The following is a 21,955-nucleotide window of genomic DNA, read 5'->3' as shown; positions in this document are numbered from 1 at the left end:
TTAATCATCCACCGCTGGATGGATAAAGGCCTCCCAACACCGTGTTGGATCGCGGGGGGTTATTTTCTTGACCGTACTTAACCATGCTGGTTCCACGCAGCTTGGGGACGGCGCAGGGGCGCCCAGTTGTGACGTCACTCGCGACCGCCAATGGCCACGGCCAGATCACACGCGGGTCGCCGGATTCACAGTGCTGCGCTTAACCGCTTCCACCCGACGTAGCTATAAATGGACGACATTCACTGGTGTCCCTCTCATTGTGAACCTGCGTAAAATACTGTACCATCTAAATTTATGCTCATTGGCCCAAGGGAATGGGCGTTCTTTAGCATTGGGAGGGGGTTGGTGGGGGGGGGGGCACAGGCGGATTCAGACGAGGCACTCAATATTACCCGCTCGCAGCAGCATCACGAGTGTCTGGAAATAATAAGACTTGGCATTCGCGTGCACGAAAACTAAATAGGATACCAATCAACAATAAGTCAAAGCACCGCCAGCGGATGGCATCTCTCTCATCTTGCGGAATTTTCTTTTGACCGCTTGATGAATCGCAAGACAGACGCCGCGGCAGGCGATTCGTGAGAGGCCTCTGCCGTGTCGGCCATTCTGCTGGCCTACCAAGCGGCCAGGACTCGCTTTCCCGACTCACCTCGGGGGAGACGCGGCCGGGGTTGACCTCTGCTCCTCTCTCCTCCTCGTCCTCCTCTTCTTCGTCGTCGTCATCCTCGTCGTCCTCGTCGTCGCTTTCGCTGGAGCTGCTGGCGCTGCCCGACCCTGACTCGGAGGCCGAGCCGCTGTTGTCGGACTCGCTGCTGTTCCCCGTCTCGCTCGAACATCCTCCCGTGCGACCCCCGCCGGCTCCCGCGGCCGCGTGCCGTCCCGCGCCCCCCCTCCCTCCTTCCTGTCTGAAGCCGCCGCCACCGCCGTTGCCGCCACCACCGCCGCCGCCGCCGCCGCCATCCCCCCTGCCCTCCCCCCTCCCTTCACTCCGCCCCTCCCCTCTGCTCTGCTCCCCATCCCAGCGCAGGCCCCCCGGGGCCGGATTCGGGCCGGAGCCCGCCGGGTCGACCACGGGCCCTCGGGAGCTGCGGCACGGCAGGGCGAGCTCGCAAACAGCACTGGGGGGGGGGGGGGGGGGGGGTAAACGGGGGACGAAAAGCAAGACAGTGAATGTGTCTCGTAAAACAGAAAAACAACTAAAGTCAATACCATAAAACCTTTAGCCCACGAGTTCCTTTAGCTCTGGGTGTGATTGCACCTTAAGTGCGGCACAGAAAAACTGTCTGAGAGAGGGATCGCGAGATGAACTGCCAGAGGTGCAACACGTGGGAACGTGTGGCGACTGGAAACGTTCGCCCGAGCGTTTGATTTCGGTGCGGAGCGGCACGGGGCGGGACCGGCCCCGCATGAAGTGGCCGCTCTCTCGCCGGGAAATTCCAATTTGGGATTTAGCGCGAAGGAAGCCACGGACGATAGGGGCAGCTGCGTCCGTCGCGGGCCTCCCAAGCAATCTCCCGACCTCATAAGGCTGCGTCAAAGCAGCGCACCCGCCCTATCCGATCGGCGCATTAACAAACGCCAGATAGCACTCGCCCTCAGCAAACCCAATGCACTCGGTCGCCACGCACCATACGATTTGCATGGTGGGGGTGGTTGGGGAGGCATTGGAACAGGGCAAGCGCGCGGTCGCCCAAATATAGAACGCACATGCCACGGCACGCGTAAATCTCCTAGAATAGCGCGATCCGTGTTGCTCAGCAGGTCACGACAGAGAGAAGCACCGGGCAAATGGATGAACACGGCTTGTACCTCGCCACACGAGTGCATGCACCCACGCACCCATCCACGCATGCACACACGCACCCACGCACCCAAACTCTCAAGCACCCCCGCACCCAAACTCTCATGTATCCATGCCTCCACGCTCTCATGCTCCCATGCTCCCACGCACGCGGGCATGCACCAAAGCACCCACGTACGTGGGCACGCAGGCACGGGTGCGGGCAGCACGTGAGACCACAGGCCGGTGTAGTTGCCCGCCGCGAAAGGCGACCACGAGCGAGCGGACGGCCACGCCGTCTATAAAGCGAGTCCAACATTTTTTTTATTTTTAACAACAAAAGACCTCCCTTATTTTTTTAAGAAGCAAAAAATATACAACAACAAATAACTGCCCTGACTCCGACGCTGACATTAATCGTACAAACGCTGAATTTTTCATGAAAGTGAGCGGAGTGGCTTTAAAGTAAACCTACTTCGCTGCCTGTGACTTGGGGTCGGGGCCACCTGGCCCGACTGCCACCTGTAGTCGGCAGAGAACGTCACTCGGCTGGTGTCAAAATTCAGGCCCTTCGTTTTGCCGCCTCGGGCTGTGCGTGTGTGTGTGTGCTGTGTGTAATATGCATACGCACTGTGTATGAGCATAAGCTGCGTGCGTGTTGTGCTCGAGTGTGCTCTATGTGCGCGCGAGCGCTGTTTGTGGATATGCCGAACTGTGTAAGCTGCATTCTGTGGGGAGCGGCGGTGCAGTGGTTAGCGCACCATCCTCTGAACCCATAAACCCGAATTCGATTCCCACTTATGGCCAATAACAGTGGCGATTATTTGAACTGGACCTGGGCCTCTCCTTGGTTGATGAATAACTGGTGTGGTGTGTCAACATCGGCACTGGGGAAACTGAGGGTGTGGTTCTGGCCACACCACTCCCTCATGCCAGCGTATCCCGGCTGCTCTCGCGAACAGAACTTGCCCCAACAGTCTCTAAAGGCTACAGGGGGATCTTTGTGTATGCATGTGTGTGCTGTCAATAGCGACCACATTTTGGACCACCACCATCATCGTCAACTCAACACGTGGGCTCTCTTAACACAACACGGCAGCCTCCACGGCCACTTTCCATTTGGAAAAAATAAAAACATGAATTACATTCAAACAGAATGTATTTGGTGGTGGAGAAAACGTTTTACCAGTGTGACCATTCATGGAAATTAATGCCACCTCCAGCCAAATGCAGTGTTTATTATTCAGCCATACGGCCACGCTACAGGCGATGATGGGTCAAGCACGATCGGTCTGTCACTGCATTGCCATGTGCAGCACGCGAACGAATGAGTGGATTACTCTACTCTGTTTCGTGTGCCCTCCGCTTATCAGTCAACCTTCGCTCAATGGGAAGACGCTCCTTTTCAGCTGCTGCCCCGGCTTGTTTGACATTCTCTTCCCTTAGCTGTCCGCACTGCTGAGAGTCTACCCCTGTTCAAGTTCAGGCTCTGGCCCTTCCCTCTTCTCCACTGCCCGTGAATGCCGCCCTCTCTCCCACACTCTAGGTGAATTGTCTGGATACACACGCCTACTGTAAGCCCATCTCAATTCTCTCTCTGGCCTCGAAACTTCTAACGGTCATTTCCTCCACCGAAATACAATCCTCAATTACCCATGCCTCCTCTTAAAACTCCATAGCATCCTGAGACACGGTTGCAATTCGATGCTTTGCAAATCCAAGCTGCATTGGTGTCTTGTGTTATGTTACTAAGAGCAATGGCTATAATATGAAACACATTCTCAACTAGTAAACAGTTTATATGAGTTAGTTCAGGCTCGGCGCCCAGATGCATTGTGTGTGCAAGTTGTACAGGAATTTATGACTCATGTAATATGATAGTTAAATCAACCAATGCATTGGCATTGTTTGTCTAACTAAATTACATTTCTGGAAGTTTAACAAACAAATGCTATTAAGCGCACACGTGTGTCGAATATTAAACGCAGATGACAGAGTAACATTAAAAGCACGTATTACATATGATTATCAAATAGTGGGAGGGAGTGGTAGTGCATCAGTTTGCACACCGGGCTATGCACCTCGTGACCTTGGCTCTCCATTCCCGACCATTGCTCAAGTCGGTGACGCTGTGATATCTGAACTGGCTCTGAGCCTCTCCCTTCATTAAACCACAAACTCACCAGCGTGGTGAAGTATGGTCAACAACCATTATGACTCTAGCATGGCATGAGGAGGCTTTCATCCAGCAGGGGCTTGACAAAGGGCTGTAAATGATTGTTACCAACAGTCTCATTCTACTGTAACGTTTGAAAAATCATTCCGGTCTTTTATTATCACATAACAGACGTGTTATTGTTCATTCAACACCAATGTTTTGCACTTAATACTTTTTTCAAAGCCCTGCAGTTTTTCTCAATCGCAAAGGTAGATTAATTTGCTCTTATATGTCAAATCGTTCGTGTTGATGTTGATAAATTACTGTTGTTGTTGATGTATCATATTGGTGTTGTCGATGTTGCTGATGAAAAGTAAGCCAGCGAGTGTCATGCAAAGAGCACTCCGTCAATCCACTGCTGGATGAGGGTCACCCCACACCCACGCTAGTCGTGGTGGTCCTTTGTCTATACTTCACTCCGCTGGTCGGTGCAGCCAAGGTGAAGGTGGGGAACGGATACGCTAGCGGGTGGACACGGGAGCGTAGAAGTCGGGCACAACAAAGGATTTTGCTGCACTGCTCCCTGCTACCAAACCACGAAGCCTCACGGCCGCTGCAACAACCTGGAATGCAACGGTGGTCGCCGCGCGTCCAACCTCTGCACCCAATGTCACACGACACTGGGTGCATTCATAGGGGATATCATCGCAGGAGGACACCTTTCCTGTGGAATCATCGTCTTCCATAAAAACCGGGACCGTCCCAACTCTTGTTACGTTTAAGACGCCGTGTCAATGTCTCGCGTAAACATCAGCGGTGTTAACCCCAGCATCCCGACTGAAATCCGGCAAGGTCAAATTGTCCCGGTCGCGTTAATTACCCACAAAAAGCAGCGCTTCTCATGAGCGCGTTCGATAGCCTTGCACAAGGAGCATGTGCGTGCCAGTGGATGTACCCGAGTAAAGTTAAAACAAAATACACAACTTGGCCAGGTTGCTCAGGGGTGGCAGTGTCAGAGCACCGAGCCGAGGACTCGGTTCGCAGCCACGTCTCAGCTGCCCGTGATTAAACCAAGCGTTCTCAGCGCACGGACAGCTGATGGTGTCGCTTTCGGTCGTCCAATGATTGCCAAAAAAATGTACGGCAAAATGTGTTATCTTCTTGGTTCTTTCGGTAAAGTCACGTATTTTACCTACGTGACTTTACCGAAAAAAACAACGAGTATGAATCCTTGTAGTCACGAAAGCTTCAAATCTAGAACTATCTACTTGACTTTACTGAAAGAACCAAGAAGATGAATCCCTGCAGTCAAGAAAGCTTTAAATCGAAAAATGTGTTATGTCATACGAGTTACTTTTTTATACTGAGGTTGGATTATTCCATCAGTCAGCAGGTGACGTGAGGTGGGGCAAAGTCTGTCGACGCCCGCTTCTGCCAAGACCTCAGGCCAGCGTGGAAGAGTAGGCCAAATACCCTCTTAGAGGGGCTCTCTAGAGCTCCCTCTAGTGCAGGCCATACCGCCAGCAGTGGCGGGAGCAAGCAATTACAGGGCTGAGCCTTTCCGTTTTAAGCACTAGCATATAATTTGCGCAAATCCCAAATGATCGATTCATGCGTGCACAACTCGGCGCGTCGTGAGCGTAGGAATCCACATCGCCGCGTGGCTTTGCTACGGCCCAGTCGCCGTCCACTGCAGGAGGTTATTCTGAACCTTGCCAGTTCCATGCCCGAGGACTAAAACACGTTGGTTTGATTGGCACGTGATAAACACTTTCCGCAGGGCATGTCAAACAAAGGGTGTGCTACCCCAAGTGGATAAGAGGCCTATTAGCGAGACTTCAGAAGAGGTTCCGTGATGTCACATTCCGTTCTCTGACGCAAGGTGAGGCAAGGTGGGCAGTACAGCAAGTGGGTCCTGGCGTGGTGGCGTACACCTGCAACCCAAGGCCTTCGGAGGCGAGGGTTGGTGGCGTACGCAGATTTGTGAAATTTCCAAGCCCACTTGGGATTTCAAAGTGACAAGTAGAGAGAGGTGTTCGTGAACCCGTCCGTAAGGAACTTTGAGCAGTATCCCCTCGTACAGGTAGGTGTTTCTCCAAGCGCCATTTAAAGAGCAAGTTGCCAAACACCCCAATGCAAGACCCTCCTGAAATCTCAGTGAGGCTTTCCTGGGCAAATAAAATGACATCATTACAACTGTAAGAGTTACAAGTGTGGAAAGGTGGCGCAGTGGTCAGCACACTGCGATAAGAATCCAAACACCTGAGGTCAATTCCCAGCAAGAGCTAACATCACGGACGTAATATCTGAGAGCTGGTTCTGGGCTCACTCCTTCAAGCAAGCAACATTGGCCAGCGTATGTTCAAACGACCCAGGAAGCCCAACACTGACACGGCATGGGGAGGCCTTCATCCAGCAGTGGACTGACTAAGGAACTGTGAATTATTATTATTACAACGACTGCTAAGAGTTATAAAAGTAAATGTCTTGACCTCAGCAGAATTGGGAGTATAATTTGGGCATAACGAAGCGTCCACACAAGACAGACAAAACAAAAGTCCGCAACATATGCTTCCCTCGGACATTCACGTAGACCGGCCACTCGGAAGAATTCCTTCGGGAAACGAGTGACCCATCACCCCGCAGCTACCACGTAGAGTTTACGCTCCACCGACGTAGAAACCATCGCTGCACTGCGCCATCCTCACTACCCGCGCGCCGTGATGACCCCACGGTGACCCCGCGATGCCCCCGCGGTGCCCCCACGGTGCCACCGCAGAGCGAAACTGCACTTGGGAGGCGCGTCGTTGAGAATAACGACGGAGCTGTTGCCCGCTCCTCTTTCCCCATTTTCACACTCATAAAATCGCCCCCCCCCCTTTGTGTAAATCACCGGGAATGCGTTCAGGAACTTGGCACCCACTGAGGACAAGGCTGCCCGCTTTCTATTACCATAATTGAAATCATTTCGGAGAGTGTTTTAGAGGGAACTGTTTTACAAATGTCTCGCCGTAATTTTCCTTAATGTGATGTGTAAAAAAAAAAAAAATTCGCACCAAATTGACCCTTGATGCCATTAATTCAGCGAGCGAAAGTATACCCCGGGAACTTGGCGCTTTAAGCAAAAACTAAAAAATATTTCGGGGCTGTGGGTAACAAAAAAAAATCACCCTGCATTATCGCAACACAAATCGTCATAAAAAAACGATATATATTTTCTTAAAGTATTTGGAATGCTGCTTGGAGTGGCGGCTGAGCGGTTGGCGACCTGCGCTGCAAACCCCAGCGACCTGCGTCGATTGCCGGCCACAGACAACTTCTGTGGCGAGCGACAGCGGAACCGGTCCTGGTGGCACCCCCCCCACCACCACCACCACCCTTCCCTTCACCAAGCCTCGCTGACCCAACGTGACAGAACACGGACAAACAATCCCCAAGACTGACAGGGCATAGGGAGGACATCACCCAGGAGTGGCGTGACAATAGGGCTGCAAAATGACTATTTTCATCGTCAATTATGCCACAATAATTGTGTTCAGTTCGTTTTCCTTCCCCGCAACCTCCGATTAGCACGTTTGGCTACGTACGGTCTGGAAATAAGTTCAACGTACACACACATACACCATGCTGCACAAGCAAGTTTCAACACTAGAATTACAAACCCTGAACGATGCTGACGCTAACATTTGTGCATATCAGTTCCTACGTTGTGCGCTGCGATCCCGTTACCGTGAAATCGAGCGTTCAGTTTCTGAACACGAGCGCTCCATGCCGTCAGCTCAGCGAAGCCAATTATGCAAACAAACGGCAACATCGTGCAGAGATAATGTGACCCCTGAGTGGAGGTGGGTGACCCGACACACCGGGCCCGGACCATCCCCCCCCCACAGCACCCCCACACCTCCCTCAACGCCGCTGAAGGACAGCCCAGAGATCAGCCCTGGACGGTTGCGTAACAAACAACACAAAAAACCCGGCGGCTCAGACGCAAGTGCAAAGCCGGGGGGAATTGTTCGCGGAGAGAAAGGTTTTACCTTTTCTGACACCCGACACCAATCACTTACTCCTAACAGAGATGTGAAGCAGGATACTGACAAACCTGACAAGCTGTGTGCGCCGTGAAAAAAAATAAACAACTGCTTTGTTGACAGTGCAATAAACATTTTAAAAAGACGAATGATACGATAGCTGTGAAATACTAACGCATGAAATTCGAAGGTTCTACGGCAACAAAAATTTTCCGCGGGGCACGAACCGTCGCGCGCGTCGTCGCTATACGCGCGGTGGCGAGGGCGACGGCGGACTTCGCCAAAATCGGGGGGAGCACCCCAGCGTCGGTGGCGCGCGTTTGCGTGCTCCAGCACGCGTGTGCGAGCTGTGGCACGCGTGTGCGAGCTCGGGTGCGCGCGTGTGACACGAACGACGGTGCCCACGCGCACGCGCTCGCGAGCGCTCGTTCGCACGTACTCGACGCAAGCGTGTGCGTAACGCCCGTGCGTTCAAATCAAACGAATATTTAGCTCTCCGATGGATTTGCAGGCTGTACCGCGTGTTGTTCGGCACGATGTCTCACGTTTCGCTGCAGACGCTGGGAGCTTATTCAGGAACATCGAGCCGAACAAACACGCGGTACAACTCGAAGATGCATCGGAGAGCTACATGGTGCAAGCGCAATACACTGTGCAGCAGTATTCATATAAATTACTCAGCTGAGTCAGCACTGTTGAGATCACGGGCGCAGATCGGGGTTTCTCAAGTGCAGTGACTTGATGGTCTCAGCAATGGCTGCACCACGAACTATCACGTTAAATTTGGTTATGCACTTAATCTTCCAAATTTCTGGCTTTGAGAATGAATCATTTGGATTTACCGGCATATAATCAAGACTTCTTTACAGGTAAAGCAACAGTTGAACCCCGAGTGTGCCTAAAGGGACCGAGTGCAGTGACTTCAGAAGTAGTATGTAAACATCATCTTCTACGGCTGTTCTCTAAACACAGGGTGATGCACTGCTAGCTGCTGACGTTCCTAATGGAAAGGCATTCGAGTCATGTCATGAGAATGACGGCCAAATTGTAATATAACTGAAGAAAACAAAAGGAGAATCAAAAATCTAAAAGATAAATGTCACCATTGTCTTCTGCATATTCAGTGAAAACATCAGAGGCTCAAATCTTGACTTAACGCTTTCGTGACTTTACCGAAAGACCCAAAGAAATCAGAGGCTCAGTGAGAATGAAATGGAGGCGCCGGTAGATCATCGGATTTTTAAATATCACCACAGAAGCCAAATGCAGCGAAGCGTTTGTGTCTACGGAGGAGCAGTGTGCCGAGATGCGGAGGACCACATCTGACCTGCACAAGGTCATTGGGTCGACACATTTCATCGATACCGTAGGAGCCAAGTTAGCGACCGAAACAAATGACCACATTAGCGGGCAGCCTTACTGCTCTAATTAATTGCGCCCTAAAACGTTGGCTCCGCGGCTTCTGTACATAAACACTAAACAAAAGCCTAACTGCGGGGTTAATCGATTTTTTCCCTTTTACACTCTTCACGCCAGGCAAATAAACCCTCCACACTCCGTAGCTCCACGCATTTTTGTTTCACGTTACACTGGTGCGACTCCAAGCAGAGGTCGTAGTCCACACACCAGGGCGGCATTACCGCAGCGGGGCAGAAATTCAGTCCAAACTTTAATAATCGGCCGCAGCAGGAGACGCGAGAGCCGCAGCCAAGCGAGAGCTCTCTCCGCGAAGCCTTTGACAGGCAATGAATGGATCTCATTAAAATGCAGCATGGGCGAGGGCAAGCAAACATCAAACACATGGCATTATGCAATTATGCTTAGGAATTTAATTTACCGGTATGATAAAAAAAAAACATAACTGTTTTAAAATTACTCGTGACTCAGACGCCGGTCTATTTTGAAATAATAAATACTATTAACACGTAATTAAAGCAAACGGATGGGAGCGCGCGGGCGACCGTTTGGATCGGCGCGCGTCGAGGCGCGCTTACTATTGCCACTTTTATTTGTAAAGGACCTGCCGCTTTAAGAAAGACGATCATCCCGACATCCGTAAACACAGCGATTTGCCTTCGAGGCTGGTTCTACGTCTCCATTAGGCGCCTTTTGGCGGAGTGGTCAGCGGCTGCCTTCCGTGGGTTGGGTCAAGCTGCACTAGCAACGCCCTCTGTAGCGTGTGCGAGCTGGAGCGTGCACGTGCGACACGAACGACGGTGCCCACGCGTACGCAGTCGCGAGCGCTCGTTCGCACGGGCGTTACGCACACGCTTGCGTTGACATGGGATGGAGGTGTCTAGAGGCGTTAAGGGGATCCCAGCGCAGGGCAGGAGGCGCTCCCAACCTTGACGATGTCTTACCTGGCGATGAGATGTGGATGAGACACGGCTTTCTCTGGCACCTGGGCGACAGAAACAGAAGAAGGGCGGGGGGGGGGGGAGGCACGGTTATCAGCAAACCACGCGAGTGTACGCGCCACAAGCCTCGTACTCACACACAGCAGTGGCCCTTCGTCACTGCATGCGAGTCGAGCACGTGAGGGGAGAACCGCCGGTTGATCGCCCGGCCTGCACAAGGTTGGCTGCAGCCCCAGTGGTTCACTGCGAATGGTGCTGCGTTGTTGGTTAAAGATACACGATCGGGGATAGTGACGCAAGCAACGCTTGGGTTGGCCATGCCCCGAATTAACCTTGATTTAATTAACCCTGATTTGCGATAAAAACATAACCAGGAAAAATGTGAGCCACGCGGACAGATAAATAAGTAATCTTTACAAACGCAGGGGCGTACATAATAAATGTATGCCCATTAATTATTAACCGAACCTACAAGTGACCCTCAGATAAAAGAGCGCCGCGATCAATCGTGGCGCACAAACCGACGGCCTCTCCGGACTCGCGCGGAGCGGCCAGGTGTGGTTCATCAAGCCGGACGGGGGCGAGCGTAGTGGACGAGCGTAGGGGGCGAGCGTAGGGGGAGAGCGTAGTGGACGAGCGTAGTGGGCGAGCGTAGAAGGAAAGCGTATTGGGGGAGCGTAGGGGGCGAGCGTATTGGGCGAGCGTAGGGGGCGAGCGTAGTGGGGGAGCGTAGTGGGGGGAGCGTAGAGGGAGAGCGTACGGGGCGAGCGTAGGGGGCGAGCGTAGGGGGCGAGCGTAGGGGGCGAGCGTAGGGGGCGAGCGTAGTGGGCGAGTGTAGTGGACGAGCGTAGGGGGCGAGCGTAATGGACTAGCGTAGGGGGCGAGCGTAGTGGGCGAGCGTAGGGGGCGAGAGTAGGGGGCGAGGTGAAGCGCGAGCTTGAGGGATCGAGCGTCGGAGCGGCGAAGGCGGCGGGCGGTGTGGCCAGCGTCCCGCGGCCCGTGACTGCATCTGGAAAAGTGACCGATCTCTCACGGTAACAATTCACCACGGAGCAATCGCACGGCAAGGCCTCTGCTGCGGCGGAGGCGGCAGGCGGGAGTGCACGGTGCCGCGGAACAGCTGTTGGCTCCAGCGTTGACCTCTGCAGCATTTCTCCCCAGTGTTTTGTGAAATTACTCTATTTGTGAAGGCGCCCCAAACAAAAATGCTGACGGGGTGTCACGAAAACGACGCAAGTGCTTCACGGTGCCGTATAGTACAGCACGTACTGTGGACGCTGCACCTCCCATAATGGCATTTTTCAGTAATGTTGGATGGTTTATCTCTCAATGTCAAGGGATTCATGGATATCATTTGACTGATTTAGATATTTGCTTGCTATTCAATGTAAACTCATGAAGATAAAACCTTGGCCTCCTATACATTTTGTTGCTGTGCTATTGACAAATGCCTTGAGATTTGTTTTATTTGCCCGCGTATTGAGTTGCACGAACGATTTTAGTTGTTGCGGCAACATCTACCCATGCTATGCCTCTCCCTCTTGACATTTAACCCTCAAAGTGACCGCACGCTGCCATTCAACAAGAATCCCTCTTCATTTTGCTGCCACACAAATCACGAAAACAGAGCAGCCGAGAGGAGCGGCCAAAGTCCAGCAACAATGAGTGAGTCAACGCAGAAGTGAGCAGTAATAACTGCTGACCAGGGGGGGACGGGTGGAGGGGAGGGGAGGGCCCTGGGCCGCTGAAAAGGCACGCACAAAAAATACAGCGGCGTCTCCACGTGCGGCACAATCACACCGCGGATGATTTAATTGGAGGCCATCTCTCTGCCGGTCCATCGCACACCGGCTCCAGCGGCCGGTCGCTCGCGGTTCCGCCAACCGCCCCCGGGCAGGGGGGGGGGCTAGCTCCCAACTCCACAACCCTAAATTGGGAGCCGTTTTTTTTACTTCATTTTTTTTTGCTCCCTCTGGAAAGTCCCATAAAATAAAAATAAAAACAGAGCGAGGCCATAAAAGTACGAGCAATTTATATTTTTTAGTGGGCACGCAGCGGCGGACGCTCGCAAGCGTGCGCTTAGCGGGGGGTGGGTGGGGGGGCGGGTTGGGGGGCGGCTGGGGGGGGGGGTGTGTGTGGTTATTATTCATTGTTACAGCGCCGTAAGAGGCGCTGAGCGGAGGCCAGCAGCCCCGGGGTAGCCAGGTAGTTTCTGTTTTCATGGACCAAAAAAAAAAACTCCCGTAAAACGGTTAAACGGCGATGTAACGCAGGGCGCAGCGTCCCGACTCGCCCGCGCGCCAACGCGCAGAGCTCCGGGCAAGCTCGCGGGACGGCGCACAACGCGAGGGTTGCGGCCGCTCGGCGGCGCGCTTGTGGCACACGCAAGAGAGCGGCACTCCACGACCGTCCTCGCGGCTCCTTGCTCCGCCACGACCCGCGTGCTCTGCCGCGTCTGGTCGACTGCCAGGAGATAATGGCATTTGCGGAGCATTTTATGAATCGCAGCTGTTGCGATGGCCGGATGGGTCGGAGGGTTTTTTAACGACCGCGCTGGAGTATTGAGAGCCGGTGCCGCCGGGGAGCCTGGGTTCGTGATTCAACTGGGTTTCTCAGGCGCAGTGAGCCGATCGTCTTCGCTGGGTCATTGTAATAACCGCACGGAAAATATTACATTTAATTTGGTCATTCACTTAATTTTGTATATTCTAGCTCTGGTATTTAAAACTAAATCGGTGCGAGTGGCATGTGACAAACAGCCTTTGCGGGGCACATAAACGTGGTGTGCCACCACTGTGGATAAATTAGTGGCCACTTGAAGGCGACTAGAGGCGTAGGCTGCGATATAAATCCAGCCAAGGAATGAAATCCGTCTGACAGGACGAGGAGATGGAGCAATGGAATCAGCTTGTTCCCAGACGCCGGGTGGATTGTCATATCGCAGAACCATGAGTGACGGTCACGACATGGGGAGGCCTTCATCCAGCATTGGATTTCTCACAGTTAATGAGGACAACAGCGCCAAATTGTATTGGAATGTACACAAACTGAGTAGATAGAAACACACACACAGATTGTAACACGAACATAACGAGCCGCAGCTGCGCTCTCCTGCACTGGCGAGGTGAAGGGAGTTCAGTTGGACGTGGAGGTCCGCACAGCGTCCCGCGATCCACGTGCCATTGCTTAACGTGCAGCCGCGGGTAAACGGGCAAGGCAACAGCCGCACATGCGGGGGTTATTAAAACCCCGCGCGGCCGCGGGAGGCAGCGTCGAAGCGGAGGAGCAGGTTCACGCTGAGGGCAGCGTGAAATATCGGCCGGGCGGCACCGCCGTGGCCGTGCGGGACGCTGCCGCGGTGCGACGGGGCAGCGCGCGCGCTGGACCCCCCATCTACTCCGTGTCCCGGCACGGCACTCGGAACGTTGGTGCACGTTTCTTAATTCCACCCCCCCCCCCCCCCCCCTCCACCGCTTTCCCCACATCACAGCTGGTTGATTGGCCGGTAGCGTGTGCGGTGGGGTAAAGTGTGGGTACTCCAACCTCTTACAAGACGTCTTGACCAGCGTGGAAGTGTACACCCTCCAGAGAGGCCCTCCAAGAGCTCCCTCTACATGGAGGCCATTCTAGGAGCGGTGGCGTCAGCAAGCAATTGCAGGGCTGCACCTTGCTATGTGGACGATTCTGAGGAGGCACGGTTACCTTGGTGGGGCCCATGCGGTTCCCTTTATTACGCTGTAAAAAAAAAAACACATTTGCAATTCCTGGCTGCGAAGCTCTTTTTCTGGTCTGTCCAATGCCTTGAGCGCTCGCGGGGTTTAACGAGCGAGCGGAGAAAACGGGAAAGGCTGCAAAGAGGAGCCAGGCAAAGAGACGGGAGGTGGGATCCGCGTGAGGTTCCATTTAAATTTGCGAGGCACGAGGCAGGAGTAAACGTCCCGACCGTATTTCGAGCTGCAACACGCACGGAAGAACAGATGAAAGGTGTGCGCTCACGTTAAGATGCTGCTGCACTATTCACCAACTAGATTACGGTGGGGACAATTGGTCATTGAAGAGAATTAAATCACGAAAAAATATTATCCGCTTCCTTTTTTTGTCGTCAATTACTCCCTTGCAAACAGCAGCTGTCCCCAAATCCTGAAGGCAGGAAACCTTCTACAAGCCGTTAATGTCATCAAACATCGCCCATCGCCTCCCGTCCAGCGGCACACGTGGAAACAGAGGCGAGAGTTTTTTTTCCGTGTTACCGAGTGTTCGAAGCGATGATCAATTGCTTAGAGGAAGACCACGAACCTGACTGGACGTCAAACGTGAAGCACGGAAAGCGAGAGGCCGATGCAAGGAGATATCGGCGAGGCGCTCGGCCGTGCACCGACTGCACAATAAGGGTCGCGGGATTAAGGAGAAGAACTGATTATTTAAATGATCGTATATCCCGGCTCTGAACTGAAAGGTGCCACGCTGATACTCGATGCTGCTGTGCCCTTGGCAGCCCCTGGCTGCGGGGAGGGGTGGGGGGAGAGGCAGCGCTAACCACAAAAGCACGGTTCACATTAGGGGCAACGTAAATTATGGGCCAATTACTGTAGCAGCTTCACCGTGTGGCGGGGGGTTCCAAATCCCCCAATGGGGGGGGGCAGGGATCCCCAAGCGGCCTAGGGATGAGCCCAGGGGCTGGCCACCAAGGAGGAGGGGGGGGGGGGCACAGTGAGAGAGAGAGATGCGCCGAGTCGAAGGGCAGTGCTGCTCTGATGAGGGCATTGGGGGGGGGGGGGGGGGGGAAGCCCTCAATCAAGGTGAACGTGATTGCTTTTGAGCTATACCCTTTTGCACGCGTAGAGCCGTTTGACAATCCACTGCTAGTTGAGGGCTTCCCCAATGCCGCACGGGTCTAGGAGGTTAATTGACCATACCTCACCACTGCCGGTCTCCAGAGGGATATGTTTCAGGCCCAAAGCCTCTGTTTGACACGTGACGCTAATTCTAGCGTTGCACCAATTCAGGACAATTTATTATTACAATCCATGCCGTGCGGGTCATTGAGGCTAATCGTCGACGCTTCACCATAACTTTGAATGTTTACCCAGCAAAGCCTCACCAATGCACGCTGGCCACGCTAGTCAATGTGGGTTGGCGAGGGCCTGTGACCTGCCGATAGAATAGCCATGGTGAGCCCCATTTATTCTGCTGGTTGGACGGCTGCATTTTAAATATTTAAAATAAATGACCGAGTCCAAACCCTCGGGCGAGAACAGGTAGGATAAAGGTGCTGCCAAGGAGGCACGTGATGATTATCGGTCTCAATACACCACAGGCGGCGGTTCTGGCTAAGACCCATCCCCTCGTCTCCGCCGCCCCTCTCCCTCGAGGTGATCGCGGTGCGCCGGCGCTCATTTCAGGCTGACCTGACCCGCTGGGTAAGGCCCTCGCCGGGGTAAAAAAAAGCCGGGGCGTAATTGAACCCTCGGCCACCGCCGCGCGATTGAGTGCGCCAGACAGCCGATGCGGATGCCGTGGCTGCCGCCTCTTTAACTATTTACAAAGGGGCCTGGTTTATTTGGCATTCCCTGTCTAGCGCAAACAATCACAGCTCCGAGGAGCAGCGCTTTTTAGTTCGACGGCGGCGGGAAGAGTGCTTCCAGGCGAGGATTCCGTTTGTTTGCTTTTAGGCTGGGCACACATGCACGTGTTGCCGCGATGGTGTAGCTGGCCAGCGAGGTGGACTTGTAATCCGTAGGTCGTAGATTCTATTCGATCTTCCCGGGCGCGGCAGTCGAAACAACGGGCGAGTTTCTCAAATCCACCCGGCAGTATAAATGGGTACAGCACACTTATTGAATCGGCAGGTCGCGGTAGCAATGGGGTCTAAAATGTGGCTACTCCCACCACTACAAAGATGTCTGGCCAGTGTGGAAGAGTAGGCCAAATACATACTGTACAGGGGCTCCCTCGAAGAGCTCCCTCCCTCCTGTCAAGCAGTGGAACGGGCAAGAACGTTCGAGACTTGCACATCCACGATCGACGTGGCCAACGCATGCCGTCAAAGCGTTCATATTTGTATTTTTATCTTCCCCTGACAACTTGCTACGGTGGTTCAAGGGACGCATTCGTGGCCTGTTTTGTACGAGCGGCAGCAGCCCATCTGTAACTGTAAAACACACTGTATCTATCCCAGGGCCTTGGGGTCTGAACATGCTTCAAACTTCCTACTTAAAAAAAAAATCAACTTCGAATGATAATTGACAAATGACCACCAGCTGCGGCCTAGGCAATGTGAAAAAAATAACAAGCCGTATCGCGGTAAACGTCAACACTCGTGATCCAATTTCTGACTCGTTCCATGAAGAAAAGTGCCCAGCTGATCCCATCCTCGGCAAGGCGGATTTTCTGCGCATCTGGCGATGCAGGCAGCCACAGATTTTGCGGATAAATTTGCACCGAACGCTGCACAATTCCCAACGAGGTGTTTGCGGGGTTTTTTTTTGGTACGATGATTTGTGTATTTGATCAAATATGCTGTAAATATATTGGCTTTGAAGGCGTTGCCTTGAGAACGGAAGTGCTGCTGTATAATACACAAATTAAAATTACATTTTAAATATATTGTGGAATGCGTGCGCAGTGTTTTGAAGGTAACAAATGTACAAAAATAATTGTTGTGAAGAAAGGCCATTCGCCAGAATGTTGGGAGGGGGTGAGGAATTTTTAATATATAGATAAACGCCCAGGCCTATGACCAAATCACCCAGCCATGTGGCTCATCTCGCCAGGTCCCAGAAGCTAAGCAGGATTTTTATCCTGCATGTCGTGCTTTGTTAGGCAGCCACCATGCACAGACAGGATGTTAGCGGTTGCCGTGGGGATACGTGGGGGGGGGCAGTAGGGGGCGAAACTGTGGCGCAAAATATCAGAATCTTTATTTATACTGGAGGAATACGATGAGCCATAAAGCTCGGGTCAGAAAGTTACAATAACAAACAATACAAACACACGATAAGAGTGTGAAGAATTGGGAAAGGTAAGCAAATCGCTAACAATTTTTTTTACTAAAACTAAACTATTTTTACTAAAACTAAACTATTTATCAGTTTGCCAGACAAGGCTCACTGAGCTATTCGCTTCTTTTTCAGAAGCGACCTGGCCACAAATTATCGCTCAACCAAGCGGCCTATCGTGTGGAAATGTATAGCAGCCAATCATCTTCATAATAATGTTAACAAATAATATTGATCTCAGATTTACGCTGCACACCTTCACCAACCTGCACTGACCAGAGTGGTGAAGTATGGTCAAATAAACCCTTCATCCAGCAGTGGATTGACAAAAGGGCTGTGGGTGTACACGTACATTCCTAAAGAGCCACAGTGCCTGCCGCAGGTGGTGACACCTGTATGCCACCCTAGTTGCCCCAGTCGATTGCTTGGCGGAGTTTCAATTCGACTTGCTTTGCCATCGAATGATGGGGGGAGGGGGGGGGCAGGGGGGGAGTTTGTCAAACGAACCAAAACATCTGCCTGCTCAAACATTAGTGTTGTGACACGCATGTGTGCAGGCAGCCCGCAGCCAGACGTGAATTAATTTCCACATTCCTATGACAGAGGTGGCAAATATATTTTTGCATCCCAGGTGAGTATAGTTTTTTTTAACAACTCTCCAAAGGCAGTGCCATGGAGCGGTGTTTCTCAATTCGAGTCCTCGCGATACTGCACTCAAACCTTTTCACGATTACCGATTCTTTTTCACTCGTTTACAAATTAAGCCACAGCACGTGGGGATGCCGCCGTGGTGCAAAGGTTCGCACGCTGGGCTTGCGATGCAACACAGTTCGCAGGTTCGACTCCAAACTCCTGGGGGCGGCAGCTGAGACAGCGGCGCTGGATTCTCAAATTCCCCCCCTCCCTCCCACGTCTGTCCACCCGGCAGCAGAAATGGGGACACCGGTTAGTCGATCGAGCGTAGTGGGGTAAAGTGTGGGTACTACCACGGTTTGTAATCATGGGAAGCTGCACGGTGGAAGGTCGCGAGGACTGGATCTGAGGAAAGCTGCAACAGCGTTGTGTGTGGGGGGGGGTGTGTGAAGCCATCAGGGAGCAGGGGTGATTGGTGATGGGGTCAGTGCTTACCTGTTCACCATCGCTCTCATCGCTGCTCAGCCTCAGGTCATCCTCAAGCATGCTGCACAGACACGAACACAAAGGACGCGCGCTTAGCAAGCTCTCCTTCTGAACGTAAAGCAGACGCGAGACAGGCAGAGAGGTGTATGCGGCAGGAAGAAAATATGAACAATAAACATTGCTTCTTCCCTCTTGCGAGAAGGCAGTAGTGTTTACAACGCGGTCGACCGTCCAAGCACTGCGCCTGCAGAGTCTTCAATGCGATCTTACCTAAGGCAGCCTGACCTTCCCGGCAGCTCCTAGGCTACGTAGCACGCGTGAGCCCGGCGTATCTATCACACGCGTGGGCGCACGTTTGCCGGTGTTTGTGACAGATGGTTGCTTTCCCGGGCGGGAGCGGAGTCTCAAACTGGCGCAAAACACAGACAGAGATCTTCCCTCGCAGTCCTTTGAACGTCCACGGGGGTGTTTTTACAGGCTATCATCATAAATATGAAAAATTTGTCGATTTTCCAGTAAATGTACGCAATTAAAACATTATAAATTTTATAAACAAAGCAACGCATGGCGGCACATGCGCCGAGCTAAATTAAGACTGGGCTCACAGACAACGGAAATTGTTTACGAGTGTTTAAAAATAAATAGACAACAAAATGGTGCCATCGCGCCAACGGAGGGCAGCGCGGCCGGCAGTCGGGGAAGGGCAATTCGAGCGGCGGTGGCCGACCACGAAAGGGGATACTTGCAAGCGCGGGAGAGGTTGCCAGGGTTGCTATTCAGAACGCGCCACCCTGCCTAATTTACCGCGCGCTCCAATTAGGCGCTTCGCGAGCCTCGGAACAAATGCCGCAGGTGAGGGCCGGGGGGAGTGGAGCTGCGATCTCGGGTGGCCAGCATCTGCCCGTCACCCGTCCGACGTCGAGGGCCGCGCGCTCGGCACTCCGCTGCCGCCGGGAGCCCAAAAAAAAAAGTCACCGAGAATCGGCAGCGCGGCTGGCCACTACGCCAGCCGCGCGGCAGCTTTTCCGATGAACGCCGCCGCGGACAGAGAGCACGCACCGCATTAACGTAGATCCGGACAGAAAATGCCATCAAGGTCACGTCGCGGAAACCGCACACCGCGCGCGAGCGACACGGCAGAGCGCCGCAGACGCTCACGGAGGGCGGGGTGCCTGAGGTGAGGCGGCGGATGCCAGATTTACAAAAGGTTATTGTCGCACAGCTTTTGTCTAATTTAAGCTCAGCCCGAGGGCACTTTATTAATTCTGGAACAACCATTATTGTATTATTAAACAAGGCAGCAATAAACGGAGATCTAACCACGACGGACCCGCGTGACCGTCCATAGCGCAGGCAGCATGGGGTGGGCAGCCGTTGTGCAGTGTCCCATAAAGCAGACCGATGTCACACAAGCTCTACAAGCTACGCTAGCCCCAAGCCATGCTAACCCCAGGCCCACACTCGTGCCTTCCCAGACTAGCTCCAATCCATGCTCGGCTTATTCCGCACTAAGCCGAGGCCATGTTCGTGCCATGCCAGATAAGCCCAATGCCAAGCTAGCCCATGCATTGCCTAACCATTCTATCCCCACACCAATCTGGTACCATACCAAAACTATCTCCATTTCAGCCAAATCCACCACCAGGGCAACACATGCCACACTGGACGATGCCACGATGCTAACCCCACTATCCCTACACCAGCCCAGTTCCACTGTGGTGGCTGGCGCTCGTTTCCACCGGCACAGAGGGGTCGTGACCCCCACTGACATCTCTTGGAATCATCGACCGCGAAAGCGAACGCTTGCGCGCACCTGGGAGCGACTGGAAAACATCACCTGCCGAGGGGGCAGCTCGATGACCAGCGCGCCGGCTGCTCAGACAGAAACTCAAAGAAGTTCGATTCCCGTATCGAGCGGTTGGGCGCACTCTGCTACGAACGGAAGCGACCTGACTCGATTGTCGAACACGTATTATATCGGCGGTTGAGTGAAAACCTGAACTCGTTCAGCAACCCACACTGACCAGTGTTGTGAAGTATGGTCAATGATCATATAACTCTCACGGGTTGTGAATTGTTATAAAATTCTGTTATCCTCTGAGGTTATTTGGCAGGTCAATAATAATAATACGTGACTTTACGTTGTGCCCATAATGTAACGGAATTTCTCAAGAGCACAGAAATACTACCAAAGTGCACCATTAACCATTCCGCGAAGTGTTCCATGACGCCCTTGCGACATGGCTCACAACGGAGTGTGCCAGTATTAACTCGCAGCCAGAATTCAAAACCAGAGAATGCCCCTGCCATTCCAAAACAGGTATATTGTTTTTCAAAGGGTCCTCCTCGCATGCTTCAAACCAGAATACATGTTAGACGCACGAGATATAATTCAGCTTATTAGAATAAAAATGAATCCACAATTTCTAGTATTGCATTGTTTCTCTATAATGACCATGATTAACATTGCGCTGCAATTTAACTTAACACTCATACACTCGTGTCCTCTGTGCACTTATTGAACAAAATATAACTTGGGTTTTGGACACAAAGCAGCCCGGAACTCTCGCAATAGAACAGCCGCCATTCGCCGCTAAGTGGCGGTGACGTCACCACGGCTCTTTGTGCCAGGCTAGGTGCATCACAAAGATAAAGATACCCCATATAGCCTTAACAGACTGTTGGGGCAAGTGCTGTTAGCGAACACCTATAAAGGCCGGCACGGCACACGAGGGGGTGGGTGGTACTCATTTGAGGCTGAGTCGACCTAGGGGAGGTTCAGGACCGGTTCAGCTATCGTCACTGGTGTTGGCCGTGAGCAGGAATCGAACCCGGGTTGCTAGGTTCTTAGCGCAGCGCGCTAACCGCTACACTACCGCTCCCCACTAGGTGCATCACACACACACATACACGCACAAATGCCTCCACACACACCCTTCACGCTTCTGGGTTCGTCCACAATCCATCTCCTGGGTTTTACTGACAGAGGGTGAGATTCGTGTTTGAAACCTTCTGGATATCTGAGGCTCCCATGCCGTGCATGCGTGAAGGTGGTCACGTGGTACGCAATTCTTTTTTTTATATATATAAAATATATATTGTTGTTCAGAATATCCAATGTTGTCAACTTGTTTTTTTACGTACTGTATGGTAGCGATCTGGGATTATTGCGGTGCCCCCGCCAACAATTGTAATGTACACGTATGTATGTTGTATGTACGTATGTTGTATGCATGTATGGTGTATGTATGTTGTATGTACGTATGTTGTATGCATGTATGGTGTATGTATGTTGTATGTATGCTGTATGTATGTATGTTGAACTTGTTGCTCATCCAAGGTAGCCAACCACGCTAATCAAAGGTGTGGGGGAAGGACAACAAATAAACGCAAAAAGTAGTTAGAAAGAAATACGTTTTTAATCTAGATGATTTAAAAGTGCATTGCTCCAGTGGTTTCCTAATATCAAAAGGAAGAGCGTTCCAGACGGCCGGAGAAGCGCAGCGCCGCTCGAT

General features: G+C 52.5%; 1 protein-coding gene across 1 annotated transcript in view; it reads right to left on the bottom strand.

Moving 5' to 3' along the window:
- AFF3 (ALF transcription elongation factor 3) overlaps positions 1–21,955 on the bottom strand; it is a 178,179-nt gene that overhangs the window by 16,276 nt on the left and 139,948 nt on the right. Inside the window, exons 9-11 of the mRNA XM_076067341.1 lie at positions 18,450–18,501; positions 10,327–10,367; positions 650–1,118 (exon numbers count right to left, since the gene is read on the bottom strand). Coding sequence (XP_075923456.1) covers positions 650–1,118; positions 10,327–10,367; positions 18,450–18,501 — 562 coding nt within the window. The remainder of the gene's footprint in view (positions 1–649; positions 1,119–10,326; positions 10,368–18,449; positions 18,502–21,955) is intronic.

Source organism: Petromyzon marinus, chromosome 16 (genome assembly GCF_048934315.1).
Source record: "Petromyzon marinus isolate PM22_M1 ecotype Great Lakes invasive population chromosome 16, UKy_Petmar_22M1.pri1.0, whole genome shotgun sequence".
Taxonomy (NCBI): Eukaryota; Metazoa; Chordata; class Hyperoartia; order Petromyzontiformes; family Petromyzontidae; genus Petromyzon; species Petromyzon marinus.
The sequence above is the reverse complement of the archived record's forward strand: the minus strand, read 5'-3'. Positions and strand labels throughout refer to the sequence as shown.